This window comes from Phyllopteryx taeniolatus, chromosome 9, assembly GCF_024500385.1.
Source record: "Phyllopteryx taeniolatus isolate TA_2022b chromosome 9, UOR_Ptae_1.2, whole genome shotgun sequence".
Classification (NCBI taxonomy): domain Eukaryota; kingdom Metazoa; phylum Chordata; class Actinopteri; order Syngnathiformes; family Syngnathidae; genus Phyllopteryx; species Phyllopteryx taeniolatus.
The window spans coordinates 3,407,480-3,423,942 of record NC_084510.1 but is presented as its reverse complement, the minus strand read 5'-3'; the positions used below and the strand labels follow the sequence as shown (position 1 = coordinate 3,423,942).

Below are 16,463 nucleotides of genomic sequence, written 5' to 3'. Positions count from 1 at the left end.
GGGTCTGAATACTTTCGTCTGTGTGATATTTCAGTTTTTCTTTTTTAATCTGCAAAAATTTCAACAATTCCGTTTTTTTCTCTCAGTATGGGGTGCTGTGTGTACATTAATGAGCAAAAAAAATAAATGATTTTAGCAAATGGCTGCAATGTAACAAAGAGTGAACAATTTAAGGTCTGAATACTTTCCGTACCCACTGTATATACAGCAAAAATAAATTAACACGACCGGTTTAAAATCGAATGTTAAATGCAATACAACTCACCTTAATGCATAACGTATAAAAGAAACGTTCTTTCTCTTTGAGGTAGTAGGCTCTTCTGGCTTCTCAGGTGGCCTTTTTCCTTTTGAAAAGAAGCTCTCCGAAAATGTTTGTTTTTTACTAATTTTTGCTAGTTTACGGACTTATTTTCAGTCATGTACCACGTGACTGACGTACAGTCTAGTGTTGTTTCATTCGCGAACGTTTCGTTCAAAAGAACAAATCTTTTCAGTGAACGTAATATATTGAATCAGTTTTCTGAGTTTGGCCGCCGCCATTAGCGACTCGGCTTGGAGCGTTCTGTGCAGTCTTGACGGGTCAATTACGACGCGCAGCTGTTGCATCTGAGATGATCTGGTAATTTTTCAAAATAAAACACATTTGACACGGAGAAACGCAATATAACGGAAAATATAGGTCAATGGTCATTCCTTCTATCCGACCCAGTAACAAATGCCCCAAAGAACGGCATCGGTCCTCGGACCGGGGGTTGGGGACCACTTTTTTAAGGTACTATATTATGTGTATAGCACAAGGCGGAAGTCTATATGATGCCATCGGGGTGCGTAAAGTCTCGAAGATGGAGAGCCAGCTGATCAGCCTTATTTATTTTCCTAGGGGAGATAACCACAAAAGTCAGGGCTCGTGTCCCCTGAGTAGAAAGCCAAACTATATTATTTTATTCAGTGTTGATTTCAAACAACAAGGGCCTACATTGTTGTTGCTCTTAATTAATCAAATGTAATTGAATCAAGTTAATTTATTTTAAAAACATGTAATCCTACTAATTAATTATAATATACAATGAAATTCAAGACATTTGAAATAATGAAACCATTAATGCTCATATTCATTGGGCTTATTTCCATTAATTTTGCTTATGCAGTGTGTTGGCTTTTCATTAAAGTAAATGCATTACAAATGGTAAGCATAATTTAAAATTTGTGATGCACCGAAATGAAAATTCTTAACATGTTGTCTGTCCTGCACTGCCGACATGTTTTTTTAAAAATCTTTCTTGTTTTTTTAAATAACTTCATTGGCCGTCACAGTACTACGTCAAAAGACACGCGACAAGGCTAAAAATAAACTGTGCAGGTGGCGACGCGGAGTAAATGTCTTTTGCGGAGCCAATCAATGACGTCATTGATCGGATTGGCGAATTATGACATTAAAGCCGATCAACCGATCAGCATAAAATGCTAAATATCGGCTGATACCGATCAGCCCAATAAAATCGGTGTAAAGTCTAGTTATTACATGTCCTCAAACCCCCTGAACAAATTTAAAAAAAATAATTTGACTGTTGTAATGTTACTTTTGAACACAAGTAACATTAGATTCTCTCACTGTTGTTCTGCTGTGGTTCCCACCCCTATCCCTCTTGTCCACTCTATCCCTGTCTCTCGCCTAAAACCCTATTCTGTCCGGCTGCATTTTCAATAAACATCAGAGTAATTAAAAAATAAGCAGAGGGAGTAATTCAAACTCTCCTGTTGCACAGCCAAACTGTTGCAGCACAAAGGCCTGCAGATCCACCATTCTGCAAGGCCATGCAGCTGAACAGGACAAGTTTAAAACAAAAAAAGTCAATAAATCATGGTATTCTCGATGTATACAGTGGAACCTTGGGTTACAAACTTAATCCGTTCTGTGATCCTCTTTGCAGGGCTGGGCAATTCTAATTTAATCGTGATTTCGATTTTGGCTTCTCACAATCATGAAAATTATATAATCAAAGAAAGACGATTGTGCCACAGCGTGGGTTGTGTATGCAAGTTCCTGTGTTGTAAATGCACCTTGAATGCACAAAAAAAGATTTACACACGTACGTTTAAATACAAGACGCACATCGTTTTAAAAATCGCCAACTTAATGCTAACAGTCAATGGAAAACCCTATTGATGGGCTAGCGAACATTAGCATTAGATCACAAGAGTGATTTGCCTTCAAATAATGAATATTCACACACAAACACCGTAGTAACACATGCAGACAGGTGATTTAACAATACTCACAGGCATATCCAGTCCCCTCCAAAAGTAGTGGAACAGCAAGGTCAATTTCTTTGTTTTTCTTATATACTGAAGACCTTTGGGTTTCAGGACAAAAGTTCAGAATTCCAGCTTTTATATCATGGTATTTACATCATCTTCTTTTCATTTCGGCTTGTCCCTTTATGGGTCACCACAGCGCGTCATCCTTTTCCATGTAAGCCTATCTCCTGCATCCTCCTCTCGAACACCAACTGCCCTCTTGTCTTCCCTCATGACATCCATCAACCTTCTCTTTGGTCTTTCTCTAGCTCTCTTGCCTGGCAGCTCCATCCACATCATCCTTCTACCAATATAGTCACTATTTCTCCTCTGGATGTGTCCAAACCATCGAAGTCTGCTCTCTCTAACTTTGTCTCCAAAACATTGAACCTTGGCTGTCCCTCTGATGAGCTCATTTCTAATTTTATCCAACCTGGTCACTCCGAGAGCGAACCTCAACATCGTCATTTCCGTCACCTCCAGCTCTGCTTCCTGTTGTCTCTTCAGTGCCACTGTCTCTAATCCGTACCTCATGGCTGGCCTCACCACTGTTTTATAAACTTTGCCCTTCATCCTAGCAGAAACTCTTCTGTCACATAACACACCTGACACCTTCCTCCACCCGTTCCAACCTGCTTGGACCCCTTTCTTCACTTCCTGACCACACTCACCATTGCTCTGGACGGTTGACCCTAAGTATTTAAAGTCCTCAACCCTTGCTATCTCTTCTCCCTACCACCTCTCTCATTCATGCATGTATATTCTGTTTTACATTGGCTAATCTTCATTCCTCTGCTTTCCAGTGCCTGCCTCCATCTTTCTAACTGTTCCTCCACTTGCTCCCTGCTTTCACTGCAGATCACAATGTCATCTGAAAACATCATGGTCCACGTGGATTCCAGTCTAACCTCATCTGTCAGCCTATCCATCACCACTACAAACAGGAAGGGGCTCAGGGCTGATTCAGCACACAGCACACCTCACCCACTGTTCTGCTGCCCTCGTACATGTCCTTTATTATTCTAACATACTTCTCTGCCACTCCAGACTTCCACATGCAGTACCACAGTTCCTCTCTGGGTACTCTGTCATAGGCTTTCTCTAGATCTACAAAGACACAATGTACCTCCTTCTGACCTTCTCTGTACTTTCCATCAAGACCCTCAAGGCAAATAATGCATCTGTGGTACTCTTTCTAGGCATGAAACCATACTGTTGCTCGCAAATACTCACTTCTGTCCTGAGTCTAGCCTCCACTACTCTTTCCCATAACTTCATTGTGTGCCTCATCAACTTTATTCCTCTATAGTTCCCACAGCTCTGCACATCACCCTTGTTCTTAAAAATGGGCACCAGCACACTTTTCCTCCATTCCTCAGGCATCTTCTCACGTGCTAGAATTCTACTGAACAAGCCGGTCAAAAACTCCACAGCCGCCTCGCCCAGATGCTTCCATACCTCCACAGGAATGTCATCGGGACCAACCGCCTTTCCATTTTTCATCCTCTTTAATGCCTTTCTAACTTCCCCCTTAGTAATCATTGCCACTTCCTGGTCCACCACACTTGCCTCTTCTACTCTCCCTTATCTCTCATTTTCCTCATTCATCAACTCCTTGAAGTATTCTTTCCATCTATCTAGCACACAACTGGCACCAGTCAACATATTTCTATCCGTAATCACCCTAACCTGCTGCACATCCTTCCCATCTCAATCCCTCTGTTTGGCCAACCTGTATAGATCCTTTTCTCCTCCTTTAGTGTCCAAACTGGCATACATGTCATCATATGCCTCTTGTTTGGCCTTTGCCACCTCTACCTTTGCCCTATGTCGCAATGTATTCCTTTCGCCTCTCCTCAGTCCTCTTAGTGTCCCACTTCTTCTTAGCTAACCTTTTCCCTTGTATTATTTCCTGTACTGTGAGGTTCCACCACCAAGTCTCCTTCTCTCCTTTCCTGCCAGAAGATACACCAAGTACTCTCCTGCCTGCCTCTCTGATCACCTTAGCTGCAGTAGTCCAGTCTTCTGGAAGCTCCTCCTGTACACAGAGAGCCTGTCTCACCTCTTCCCGAAAAGCTGCACAACACTCGTCCTGCCTCAGCTTCCACCACATGGTTCTCTGCTCTGCCTTTGTCTTCCTAATCTTCCTCCCCACCACCAGAGTCATCTTACACACCACCATCCTATGCTGTCTAGCCACACTCTCCCCTACTGCTGCTACCTTACAGTCGGTAACCTCCTTCAGATTACATCGTCTGCACAATATGTAATCCACCTGCTTGCTTCTACCTCCGCTCTTGTAGGACCCTATGTTCCTGCCTCTTCTGGAAAAAAGTCTTCACTACAGCCATTTGCATCCTTTTTGCAGTCTACCACCATCTGTCACTCCAAGTTCCTTTCCTGCATGCCATAATTACCCATCACTTCTTCATCACCCCTATTTCCTTCACCAACATGTCCATTACAATCTGCACCAATCACGACTCTCCCTCTGTCTGGTATGCTCAGAACTACTTCGTCTAGCTCCTTCCAGAATTTCTCTTTCACCTCTCGGTCACATCCTACCTGTGGGGCATAGCCACTAATCACATTACACACAACACCCTCAATTTCAAGTTTCAGCCTCATCACTCGATCTGATACTGTTTTCACCTCCAAGACATTCTTAGCCAACTCTTCTTTTAAAATAACCCCGACTCCACTTCTCTTCTCATCTACACCATGGTAAAATAATTGAAACCCTGCCCCTAAACGTCTAGGCTTACTGCCTTTCCACCTGGTCTCCTGGACACGCAATATATCAACCTTTCTCCTAATCATCATGTCAACCAACTCCTGAAAATTTCCTGTCATACTCCCAACATTCAAAGTCCCCACATTCAGTTCTAGGCTCTGTGTTTTCCTCTTCTCTTTCTGCCGTAGAACCCGCTCTCCACCTCTCCTTCGACTTAGACCCACAGTAGCTGAATTTCCACCGGCGCCCTGCAGGTTGACGATTAGTTTGGATGCATTTTTCTGGGAATTGCCAGACAAAATGGTTTTGTAGACTTCAGAATTCATTCTGCTGCTACCATCATGCAATAAAGACTAGGGACCCTGTTCCAGAAGCAGGTATGCAAGCCAAAGCCATGACATTATCTTCACCATGCTTAAGGGATAAGCTTGTGTGTTTTGGATCACAAGCAGATCCTTCCTTTCTCCATACGTTGGCCTTTCCATCAATTTGGTCGAGGTTAATCTCATCAGTCCATAAAAACCTTGTTCCAAAACCTTTGTCGCTCATCTCTGTACTTCTTTGCAAAATCCCATCTGGCCTTTTAATTACTTTTGCTGATGAGTGGTTTGGATTTTGTGGTATGGCTTGTATATATCTTCTCTCGAAGTCTTCTTCGAATGTTGGCTTGTGGTACCTTAACCCCTGCCCTGTATAGGTTGGCAGGGATGTCACTGACTGTTGTCTTTGGGTGTTTCTTCACAGCTCTCACAATGCTTCTGTCATCAACTGCTGTTGATACCCCTGGCCGACCTGTTCAATGTCTGTTGCCCAGTACGCCAGTAGCTTTTCTTTATCAGGATATTCCACCTGGTGGTGGGGCTCGAAGGCGAGCGCCTGGTGGCCGGGCCTGCACCCATGGGGCCCGGCCGGGCACAGCCCGAAAGGGTAACGTGGGTCCCCCTTCCCATGGGCTCACCACCTGTGGGAGGGGCCATAGGGGTCGGGTGCAGTGTGAGCTGGGCGGTGGCCGAAGGCGGGGACCTTGGCGATCCGATCCCCGGCTACAGAAGCTGGCTCTAGGGATGTGGAATGTCACCTCTCTGGCAGGGAAGGAGCCCGAGCTGGTGTGTGAGGTCGAGAAGTTCCGACTCAATATAGTCGGACTCGCCTCCACACACACCTTGGGCTCTGGTACCAGTCCTCTCGAGCGGGGTTGGACTCTCTTCCACTCTGGAGTTGCCCATGGTGAGAGGCGCCGAGCAGGTGTGGGTATACTTATTGCCCCCCGGCTCGGCACCTGTACGTTGGGGTTCACCCCGGTAGACGAGAGGGTAGCCTCCCTCCGCCTTCGGGTCGGGAGATGGGTCCTGACTGTTGTTTGTGCCTATGCACCAAACAGCAGTTCAGAGTACCCACCCTTTTTGGAGTCCTTGCAGGGTGTGCTGGAGAGCGCTCCCGCTGGGGACTCCATCGTTCTGTTGGGGGACTTCAATGCTCACGTGGGCAATGACAGTGAGACCTGGAAGGGCTCGATCAGAACCCGAGCGGTGTTCTGTTATTGGACTTCTGTGCTCGTCACGGATTGTCCATAACGAACACCATGTTCAAGCATAAGGGTGTCCACACGTGCACTTGGCACCAGGACACCCTAGGTCGCAGTTCGATGATCGACTTTGTGGTCGTGTCATCGGACTTGCGGCCGCATGTCTTGGACACTCGGGTGAAGAGAGGGCCGGAGCTGTCAACTGATCACCACCTGGTGGTGAGTTGGCTCCGATGGTGGGGGAAGATGCCGGTCCGACGTGGCAGGCCCAAACGTATTGTGAGGGTCTGCTGGGAACGTCTGGCAGAATCCCCTGTCAGAAGGAGTTTCAACTCCCACCTCCGACAGAACTTTGCTCATGTTCCGGGGGAGGCGGGGGACATCGGGTCCGAGTGGACCATGTTCCGCGCCTCCATTGCTGAGGCGGCCGACCGGAGCTGTGGCCGTAAGGTGGTCGGTGCCTGTCGTGGCGGCAATCCCCGAATCCGTTGGTGGACACCAACAGTGGGGGATGCCGTCAAGCTGAAGGAGGAGTCCTATCGGGCCTTTTTGGCCTGTGGGACTCCTGAGGCAGCTGATGGGTACCGGCTGGCCAAGCGGAATGCAGCTCTGGTGGTCGCTGAAGCAAAAACCCGGGCATGGGAGGAGTTCGGTGAGGAAGACTTCCGGACGCCTTCGAGCAAATTCTGGTCCACCATCCGACGTCTCAGGAGAGGAAAGCAGTGCACCACCAACACTGTGTATAGTGGGGATGGGGTGCTGCTAACCTCGACTCGGGACGTTGTGAGTCGGTAGGGAGAATACTTCGAAGACCTCCTCAATTCCACCGACACGCCTTCCCATGGGGAAGCAGAGTGCGGGTTCTCTGAGGCGGGCTCTCCTATCTCTGGGTTTGAGGTCACCGAGGTAGTTAAAAAGCTCCTCGGTGGCAGGGCCCCGGGGGTGGATGAGATTCGCCCGGAGTTCCTAAAGGCTCTGGATGTTGTGGGGCTGTCCTGGTTGACACGCCTCTGCAACATCGCATGGACATCGGGGACAGTGCCTCTGGATTGGCAGACTGTGGTGGTGGTCCCCCTTTTTAAGAAGGGGGACCGGAGGGTGTGTTCCAACTACAGGGGGATCACACTGCTCAGCCTCCCTGGTAAGGTCTATCAGGGGTGCTGGAGAGGAGGGTCCGTCGGGAAGTCGAATATCAGATTCAGGAGGAGCAGTGTGGTTTTCGTCCTGGCCGTAGAAGAGTGGACCAGCTCAAACACCCTCGGCAGGGTCCTCGAGGGTGCATGGGAGTTCGCCCAACCAGTCTACATGTGTTTTGTGGACTTGGAGAAGGCGTTCGACCGTGTCCCTCGGGGAGTCCTGTGGAGAGTGCTTCGGGAGTATGGGGTACCGAACCCCCTGATACGGGCTGTTCGGTCCCTGTACGACCGGAGTCAGAGTTTGGTCCGCATATCCGGCAGTAAGTCGGACTCGTTCCCGGTGAGGGTTGGACTCGCCGATTCTGTTCATAACTTTTATGGACAGAATTTCTTGGCGCAACCGAGGCGTAGAGGGGGTCCGGTTTGGTGGCCTCAGTATTGCATCTCTGCTTTTTGCAGATGATGTGGTTCTGTTGGCTTCATCAAGCCGTGACCTCCAACTCTCATTGGAGCAGTTCGCAGCCGAGTGTGAAGCGGCTGGGATGAGAATCAGCACCTCCAAATCTGAGACCATGGTCCTCAGTCAGAAAAGGGTGGCATGCCATCTCCAGGTCGGGGATGAGATCCTGCCCCAAGTGGAGGAATTCAAGTATCTTGGGGTCTTGTTCACGAGTGAGGGAAGAATGGAACGGGAGATCGACAGGCGGATCGGTGCAGCGTCTGCAGTGATGCGGACTTTGTATCGGTCCGTTGTGGTAAAGAAAGAGCTAAGCCGAAAGGCGAAGCTCTCAATTTACCGGTCGATCTTCGTTCCTACCCTCACCTATGGTCATGAGCTGTGGGTCGTGACCGAAATAACAAGATCCCGGATACAAGCGGCCCAAATGAGTTTCCTCCGCAGGGTGTCCGGGCTCTCCCTTAGAGAGAGGGTGAGAAGCTCGGTCATCCAGGAGGATCTCAGAGTAGAGCCGCTGCTCCTCCGCATTGAGAGGAGCCAGATGAGGTGGCTGGGGCATCTGATTCGGATGCCTCCCGGACGCCTCCCTGGTGAGGTGTTCTGGGCATGTCCCACCGGGAGGAGACCCCGGGGACGACCCAGGACACGCTGGAGAGACTACATCCTTCGGATGGCCTGGGAACGCCTCGGGATCCCCCCGGAAGAGCTGGATGAAGTGGCTGGGGAGAGGGAAGTCTGGGCGTCCCTGCTGAATCTACTGCCCCCGCGACCCGACCCGGATAAGCAGTAGAGAATGGATGGATGGAGGATATTCCAAATTGTTGTACTGCCTATGCCCAATGTTTGTGCAATAGCTAGGATCGATTTTCCCTCTCTTCTCTCAGCTTCAAAATGGTTGGCTTTTCTCCCATAGACAGCTCTCTGCTCTTGTTTACTTAACAGCAAATGCAGTTTTCACAGGTGAAACCCAAAGCCAAAAACAAGCACTATATAATGTTTCAGCAATAAATCGTAAAGGCAACGCATGAGCAACTAGAAACCCATTAGTCACATTTTCCAATACTTTTGCTCACTTGAAAAGTGGATGGCTTCAAACAAAGGGTGACCTGTCCTGAGTTTTTTTTTAACCCATCTAGATGTAAATACGATGAATTAAAAGCAGGAATTCAGAATTTTTGTCACCCAAATGTCTTCAGTATACAACTAAAACAAAGGAATTTACCTTGCTATTCCAATACCTTTGGAGGGGACTGCATTCTTCCTAATCTGTGGAAAAACAAGTTTTTCTGCGACTTTCTTCTAATTAATTTATTTATTTAAGTTTGCTGTAAATATGCCGCTTCATGCATTTATCGCACCACGCTTCACTTAAGACGCCAAGGAGCGTATAGGAACAGCTTCTCATTTTTGTCAGTCAAATAAAGAGCAAAAAAATAAACAGTGCCTACCTTAGTTACATTGCGTGACGCAGATATTTCAGCTCTTCTATGAAAAGTGCGTCCTACCACTATCCTAAACAGTTTCCCTTTTTATCTTTATCATTCGGACCTTTTAACCCTTTGATTACTTTTTTAGAAAACGTTCTGCGCGACGGTAGTCCACCTCTAAGTCTTCATTCATAATGTGGCGGCTGCTGGTCACATCTGATTGACTGAATGTGCTTATAGGCGGAACTTCCGCCGAGCGAACGCCTCCATAGAAGGCTATTGTTACGTGATTAGGCCAACATTAACCATTTGTTTTAATTAAAGAGATCCTACAATTCAATAAATAACATATCCTGTGCATAGTATTTTTTGGGATGAAAATGGCATGATTTCCAGACTTGTTTTTACCACGTCACTCAAACGCTGGATGATCAAGGATGTTAAAGCCGAACGGCCGCCGAGAACCGGTGGCCCAGACGACTTGCTTTCACCTTACAGCTAAGCGTTATGCACGGTCAATGATCGTCATGCAGCACGAGTAGAAGCACAACATACAGTGCCGTGAAAAAGTATTGGTCCCTTTCTCAAATTCTTATATTTTTGCATAGTTTCCCCACTTTAAGATCATCAAACAAATGTAAATATCAGACAAATATAACACAAGTCAAATTAAAATGCTGTTTTTAAATGATTTCATGTATTAAGGAAAAGAAAGTTTGGATTTGCCCTTTTTTTCCACACAGGGCCTGACGACTTTGAATAGTTTTCTTTTTTCCTTAATAAATGAAATCACCATTTTAAAAACGGCATTTTAAGTTCACTTGGGTTATATTTGTCTGATATTTACATTTGATGATCTTAAAGTGGGAAAACTATCAAAAAATGTAAGAACTTGAGAAGGGGGCCAATACTTTTTCACGGCACTGTAGATCCTTCCATTCGTCGAACCGCAAACCGAAAATAATACGAAACTAGACAATTTTTCCCCAAAAATGTTGTACTTAACCGGAATTGTTCATAAACATTCGTTCGTAACCCAAGGTTCCACTGTATTATGAAGTCACATACCATTAAAATTAATGTATGCCATTTTTAAAATTTATATTTACTAATACAGTCCCCTCCAAAGGTATTGGAACGGCAACGTCAATTCCTTTGTTTTTGTTGACATTTTGGTTTCAAATCAAAAGATGAATATGACAAGTTCAGAATTCCAGCTTTCATTTCATGGTATTTACACCACTCAGGTAAGAGCACATTCTGTTTGAAGCCACCCACTTTTCAAGTGAGAAAAAGTATTGGAACATACATTATTAAATTAACTTAAAGTGAATATCATTTAGGCGGCACGGTGGCCGACTGGTTAGAGCGTCAGCCTCACAGTTCTGAGGACCCGGGTTCAATCCCCGGCCCCGCCTGTGTGGAGTTTGCATGTTCTCCCCGTGCCTGTGTGGGTTTTCTCCGGGTACTCCGGTTTCCTCCCACATCCCAAAAACATGCCACCAAATATTAAATGCTATTCTCCATCCATCCATCCATTCTCTACCGCTTATCCGGGTCGGGTCGCGGGGGCAGTAGCTACAGCAGGGACGCCCAGACTACCCTCTCCCCAGCCACTTCATCCAGCTCTTCCGGGGGGATCCCGAGGCGTTCCCAGGCCAGCCGAAGGATGTAGTCTCTCCAGCGCGTCCTGGGTCGTCCCCGGGGTCTCCTCCCGGTGGGACATGCCCGGAACACCTCACCAGGGAGGCGTCCGGGAGGCATCCGAATCAGATGCCCCAGCCACCTCATCTGGCTCCTCTCAATGCGGAGGAGTAGCGGCTCTACTCTGAGATCCTCCCGGATGACCGAGCTTCTCACCCTATCTCTAAGGGAGAGCCCGGACACCCTGCGGAGGAAACTCATTTCGGCCGCTTGTATCCGGGATCTTGTTCTTTCGGTCACGACCCACAGCTCATGACCATAGGTGAGGGTAGGAACGAAGATCGACCGGTAAATTGAGAGCTTCGCCTTTCGGCTTAGCTCTTTCTTTACCACAACGGACCGATACAAAGTCCGCATCACTGCAGACGCTGCACCGATCCGCCTGTCGATCTCCCGTTCCATTCTTCCCTCACTCGTGAACAAGACCCCAAGATACTTGAATTCCTCCACTTGGGGCAGGATCTCATCCCCGACCTGGAGATGGCATGCCACCCTTTCCCGACTGAGGACCATGGTCTCAGATTTGGAGGTGCTGATTCTCATCCCAGCCGCTTCACACTCGGCTGCGAACTGCTCCAATGAGAGTTGGAGGTCACGGCTTGATGAAGCCAACAGAACCACATCATCTGCAAAAAGCAGAGATGCAATACTGAGGCCACCAAACCGGACCCCCTCTACGCCTCGGCTGCGCCTAGAAATTCTGTCCATAAAAGTTATGAACAGAATCGGCGACAAAGGGCAGCCTTGGCGGAGTCCAACCCTCACCGGGAACGAGTCCGACTTACTGCCGGATATGCGGACCAAACTCTGACTCCGGTCGTACAGGGACCGAACAGCCCGTAAATGCTATTCTGTTTGGGTTAATTTAATAATGTCTGTTCCAATACTTTTGTTCACTTGAAAAGTAGGTGGCTTCAAACAAAAGGTGCTGTCCTGAGTTGTTTAACACATCTACATGTAAATACCATGAAATGAAAGCTGAAATTCTTAACTTTTGTCTCATGCAGTCTACAACAAAAACAAAGAAATTGACCTTGGCATTCCAATACTTTTGGAGGGGACTGTATACCGCATTTGACTGTGATGGATTTTTTTTTAAACTTCTGCTGTACCTATATATAATGCATAAAATTGATTTAAGATTTGTTTGGGGGGAAAATTGTGTACTATACATGAGAAATTTAGGTAGTACTTATTGGAACTTTATTCAAATTACTGCCTAAAACGGCATGTAAAAAAAATCATGCACAAATCTCACCAATTGTTACACAAAAATGTTTTCATAGTAACAATTTCTATACAAAAAAATGTTCAGTATTTCGGATCCTGTATTCCTGTTTTCTTTTTTTTTTTTTTTTTTTAAAGGCTTCCCAAAATATTAAATGTAAAACTGGAGAATTTTTTTTACATTTTAGTAATAATGGATTACAGATGTTCCAAATACTGTATTTTTACGACCATAAGGTCCACCATATTAAAAGGTGCAGTCTCAGTTACGGGGTCTATTTCTGTATTTAACACATACATAAGCACCGTATTATTGGGTGCAGGCATGGTAAAACATACCCTAGCATGCATGCTAGCGTATGTTTTTAAAAAGGCAGCTGGGCAAGTTCTCCATCAAACATGCCGGGTTCCCTCTCGTCATTGTCGGAGTCGGTCTCGTTGCCGGGGGGCTGTTCAGCAATGACGGCGGCATTTTCCTGCTTCCTCCACTTGCGAACCATGGATTTGTTGATCTTGAATTCTCTCGCGGCTGCTCGATTCCCATGTTCCTCTGCGTAACTGATAGCTTGCAGTTTAAACTGTGCTTCGTAAGCGTGTCTCTTCGTAGGTGTCATTTTCGGGGGTCCTTAGCCAAACCGATGTTGTTTTGCACAATGCACATACCGGCACCATATACCTACTGGGGGCGTGCCTTTAGCATCCTCTTTCACGCGCACCCTTCCCCGTTTAACGTCCGCATGCTGTCCTAAGTCACGTCCGCCTTTCCTCTATATAAGCAGCATGTCGGCAGGAAATGCTCCCAGTCAGTCAAGCGGAGCGCTCATCCAAGTCACACAACAACATTTACAGATTTTGGAACTCTGTGCACACATGAGGCGCAACGTCCATTTTGGAGAAAATATAAGACTTTTAAGTGCGCCTTATGGCCGTGGAAATACGGTAGACAGTGCACTATATACCGTGCTCAACATACAATAAACAAGTACACTGCAACAGATTAGCCTTGAGTTTCTAGTTAGAAAACCTTGAGTTTCCTTTCAGAATCACTATTTTCTATTAGGGTAGTGCATCTGGTCTGTGGCCGATATGGTACGTACTCTATCTCAAGACACTCCCAACGATCTGATACAATAAAGATACTTGAGCAGCAACTACCAATGCAATATGATACAATTCACCTCCTAATCACGATGCAGTGCGATTCAGCACAATTTGATCCAAAACAATGTGATTCGATTTGATACTCCGATGCAAAGGAATGATGCTATGCAATTCAATGAGTTTGATTTATTCACCACAAAAATTATTTATTTTTCAATTTAACAGTACTTTTGTAAACACTTGGCTCACAATTGACAATAATGACATACAGTGCAATATGCTGAAATAAAAATAAATTAACCTTTTGCAACTGCTTGTAAATTGAAAAATGTAAATTCTTACCGTAATATAAGCATCAGTCGCCCATGATATCCAGCCATCAACTGTTCTTTTCAGGGCATTGGTCAATGACTCTGCAAGCTCCTGTTTCACTTTGTCATATGGAGCAGGGAATTTTTTCTCTGTGACTAGCATTTCATTTGGTATTTTGTACCTGTAGGCTTCAAGACGTGGAGGAGGTATTGGAAGCTCTTATTTTCTGTGACACCATATTGCTGCATATGTTTACAAATAAAGAAGGCTATAGCATATTTTATTTTCTTCGAACGAGTTAAAAAGTTTGCAGTCTTGGCTCACAACTCTTCAGGCTACTAGCAAGAGATGAATCTGAACATGAAGCGGGGGGGTCACACCGCGCTGGTTGTGTAATAAGATTCATTGTGCTGCTTGTGTACTTCCATGGACCTCTGTGAAAAAGTGATTGCCCCCTAAACCTAATAACTGCTTAGACCACCTCGAGCAGCATCAACTGAAATGCCAGATTGAATGGGACACACACCTTCCAAAAAGTTCCAATTCTGTCTCGTCAGACCACAAAGTATTTTCCAGAAAGTCTTGGTCTAATTATCAAGATGTCTTCTGGCAAAATTGAGAAGAGCCTTAATGTTCTTTTTGCTTAGCAGTGGTTTGCATCTTGTAACTCTGTCATGCAGGCCATTTTTGCCCATTTCTCTTCTGGTGGAGTCATGAACACTGACCTTAACTGAGGAAAGTGAGGCCTGTAGTTCTTTGCACGTTGTTGTGGGGTCTTTTGTGACCTCTTGGATGAGTCGTGGCTGCGCTCTTGGGGTAATTTTAGTCGTCTGACCACTCCTGGGATGGTTTACCACTGTTCTATGTTTTCACCATTTGTGGATAATCGCTCACACTGTGGTTTGCTGGAGTCCAAGAGCTTTAGAAATGACTTTAACCTTTTCCCCACTGATAGATCAATTACTTTCTTTGTTTGTTCCTGAATTTCTTTTGATCTCTGCATGATGTCTAGCTTTTGAGGATCTTTTGGTCTTCTTCACTTTGTCAGGCAGGTCGTATTTAAGTGATTTCTTGATTGAGGACAAGTGTGGCAGTATTAGGCCTCGATGTGGCTAGAGAAATTGAACTCGGGTATGATAAACCACAGTTATGTTTTAATGGGGGGGGGGGGGGAGATCAGTTTTTCACACGGGGCCATGTAGGTTAGGATTTAAAAACTGCATATTTTGTTTACTTGTCTTGACTTTGACTTATATTTAAATTTATTTGATGATGGGAAACATTTAAGTGTAACATGCAAAAAAACTGAAAGCAGGAAGGGGCAAACACTTTCACACCACTGTAATCGGCATCGGTGACCGTGTTTATTGGGACTTTACTTAACAGTCATGTTGGAGTCCAAAATACTGGGTGGTTCACGTTTGTAAATAATGACATAGAAAAAACTCTAATTAAATGTATCGGACTTTATTAGTACAGAGGTGTAAAAACCGATGTATCTTGATTTCACCCCAAAATTGCATCGATTCACGGCTGACCTACAGATGCATGTGCATCGTACCCGTGTGTTTCTAGGTTAATCTTCCCACCCCTATTTTCAATGGCATACTATCTTGAGAAATACTCCCACTGATTGGGTCTATTGATTTCAGACCTTGTCTGTGTATATTTTACTAACGAGTTTGTTTAATTTTGTCTTTTTTTAAACATCATTTGAAAGTCTTGCAAAGCAAAATTTTAGATTAGAAAAATTAAACCACAGGGGACTCTAATAACCATCCAAATTTGTAAAATTGTTCTTAGTGTTCACTGACAAATGCATTCAAAGCATGTTATATTCTTTAATTCAGGAAAATACCTCAAGCCACCAACCATCAGTGTCTAACCTCCGCCAGGATTGTCACCTCGTCGTCCCCCACCTCGATAACCAGCGCATCCTCCACCTCCTCCTCATTACATTCTAAAATCCGCTCAGCTGGTCATTTGAAGTCCTCCCTCAAAACTGTGTCGTCGTCCTCATCTTCCAGTCGTGGGCCAGGGAGACAGTCGACAGCCATCCTATCAGAGAACTCTGCAAGCACTGGTGGTGGCGTGGGAGGTAGTCACCTACTGTCTCCGGGTAATCCTGTGGGTGTGCATCACGCAGGTGCAGGACGGCCCAAGAACCCAGTTGGGCGTCCCAGCAAGCAGATGCTGAAGCTGCGAGAAGATGCTGCGGCAGCTGTCACCGTCCGCAAACGAAAAGCCCCATCCCAGGAAGGGGAGCATTCAGGCCCCAACAGGAACTGCATTACCCTACACGACCGGGGCCGCCCACCCTCCATAGCCTCTTCCCCCTCACCCTCCCCGTCCTCTTCTAAAGCACCCATTCTCTCACCGCTTCCCCACGAGAAGATCAATGGTATGCTCTCGCTTGGCAGCAAACCCCGCCCCCAGCCCTCTCCCACAGAGTCGCACTCCACAGCTGCAAAGACAGTCTGGACCTACAGACGGACTCATCCTACGTTGGGTCATTCATTACCCCCAGAGCCCTCCTCTATTA

At 46.0% G+C, this 16,463-nt stretch overlaps 1 protein-coding gene across 8 annotated transcripts in view; it reads left to right on the top strand.

Annotated features, from left to right (window-relative positions):
* atxn7l2a (ataxin 7-like 2a) overlaps nt 1-16,463 on the top strand; it is a 68,942-nt gene that overhangs the window by 26,403 nt on the left and 26,076 nt on the right. For all 8 annotated transcript variants that reach the window (XM_061784510.1, XM_061784506.1, XM_061784505.1 and 5 more), the window contains one exon: nt 15,772-16,463. This exon is cut by the window's right edge and continues 266 nt beyond it. In XM_061784510.1, the coding sequence (XP_061640494.1) occupies nt 15,772-16,463 (692 nt within the window). The remainder of the gene's footprint in view (nt 1-15,771) is intronic.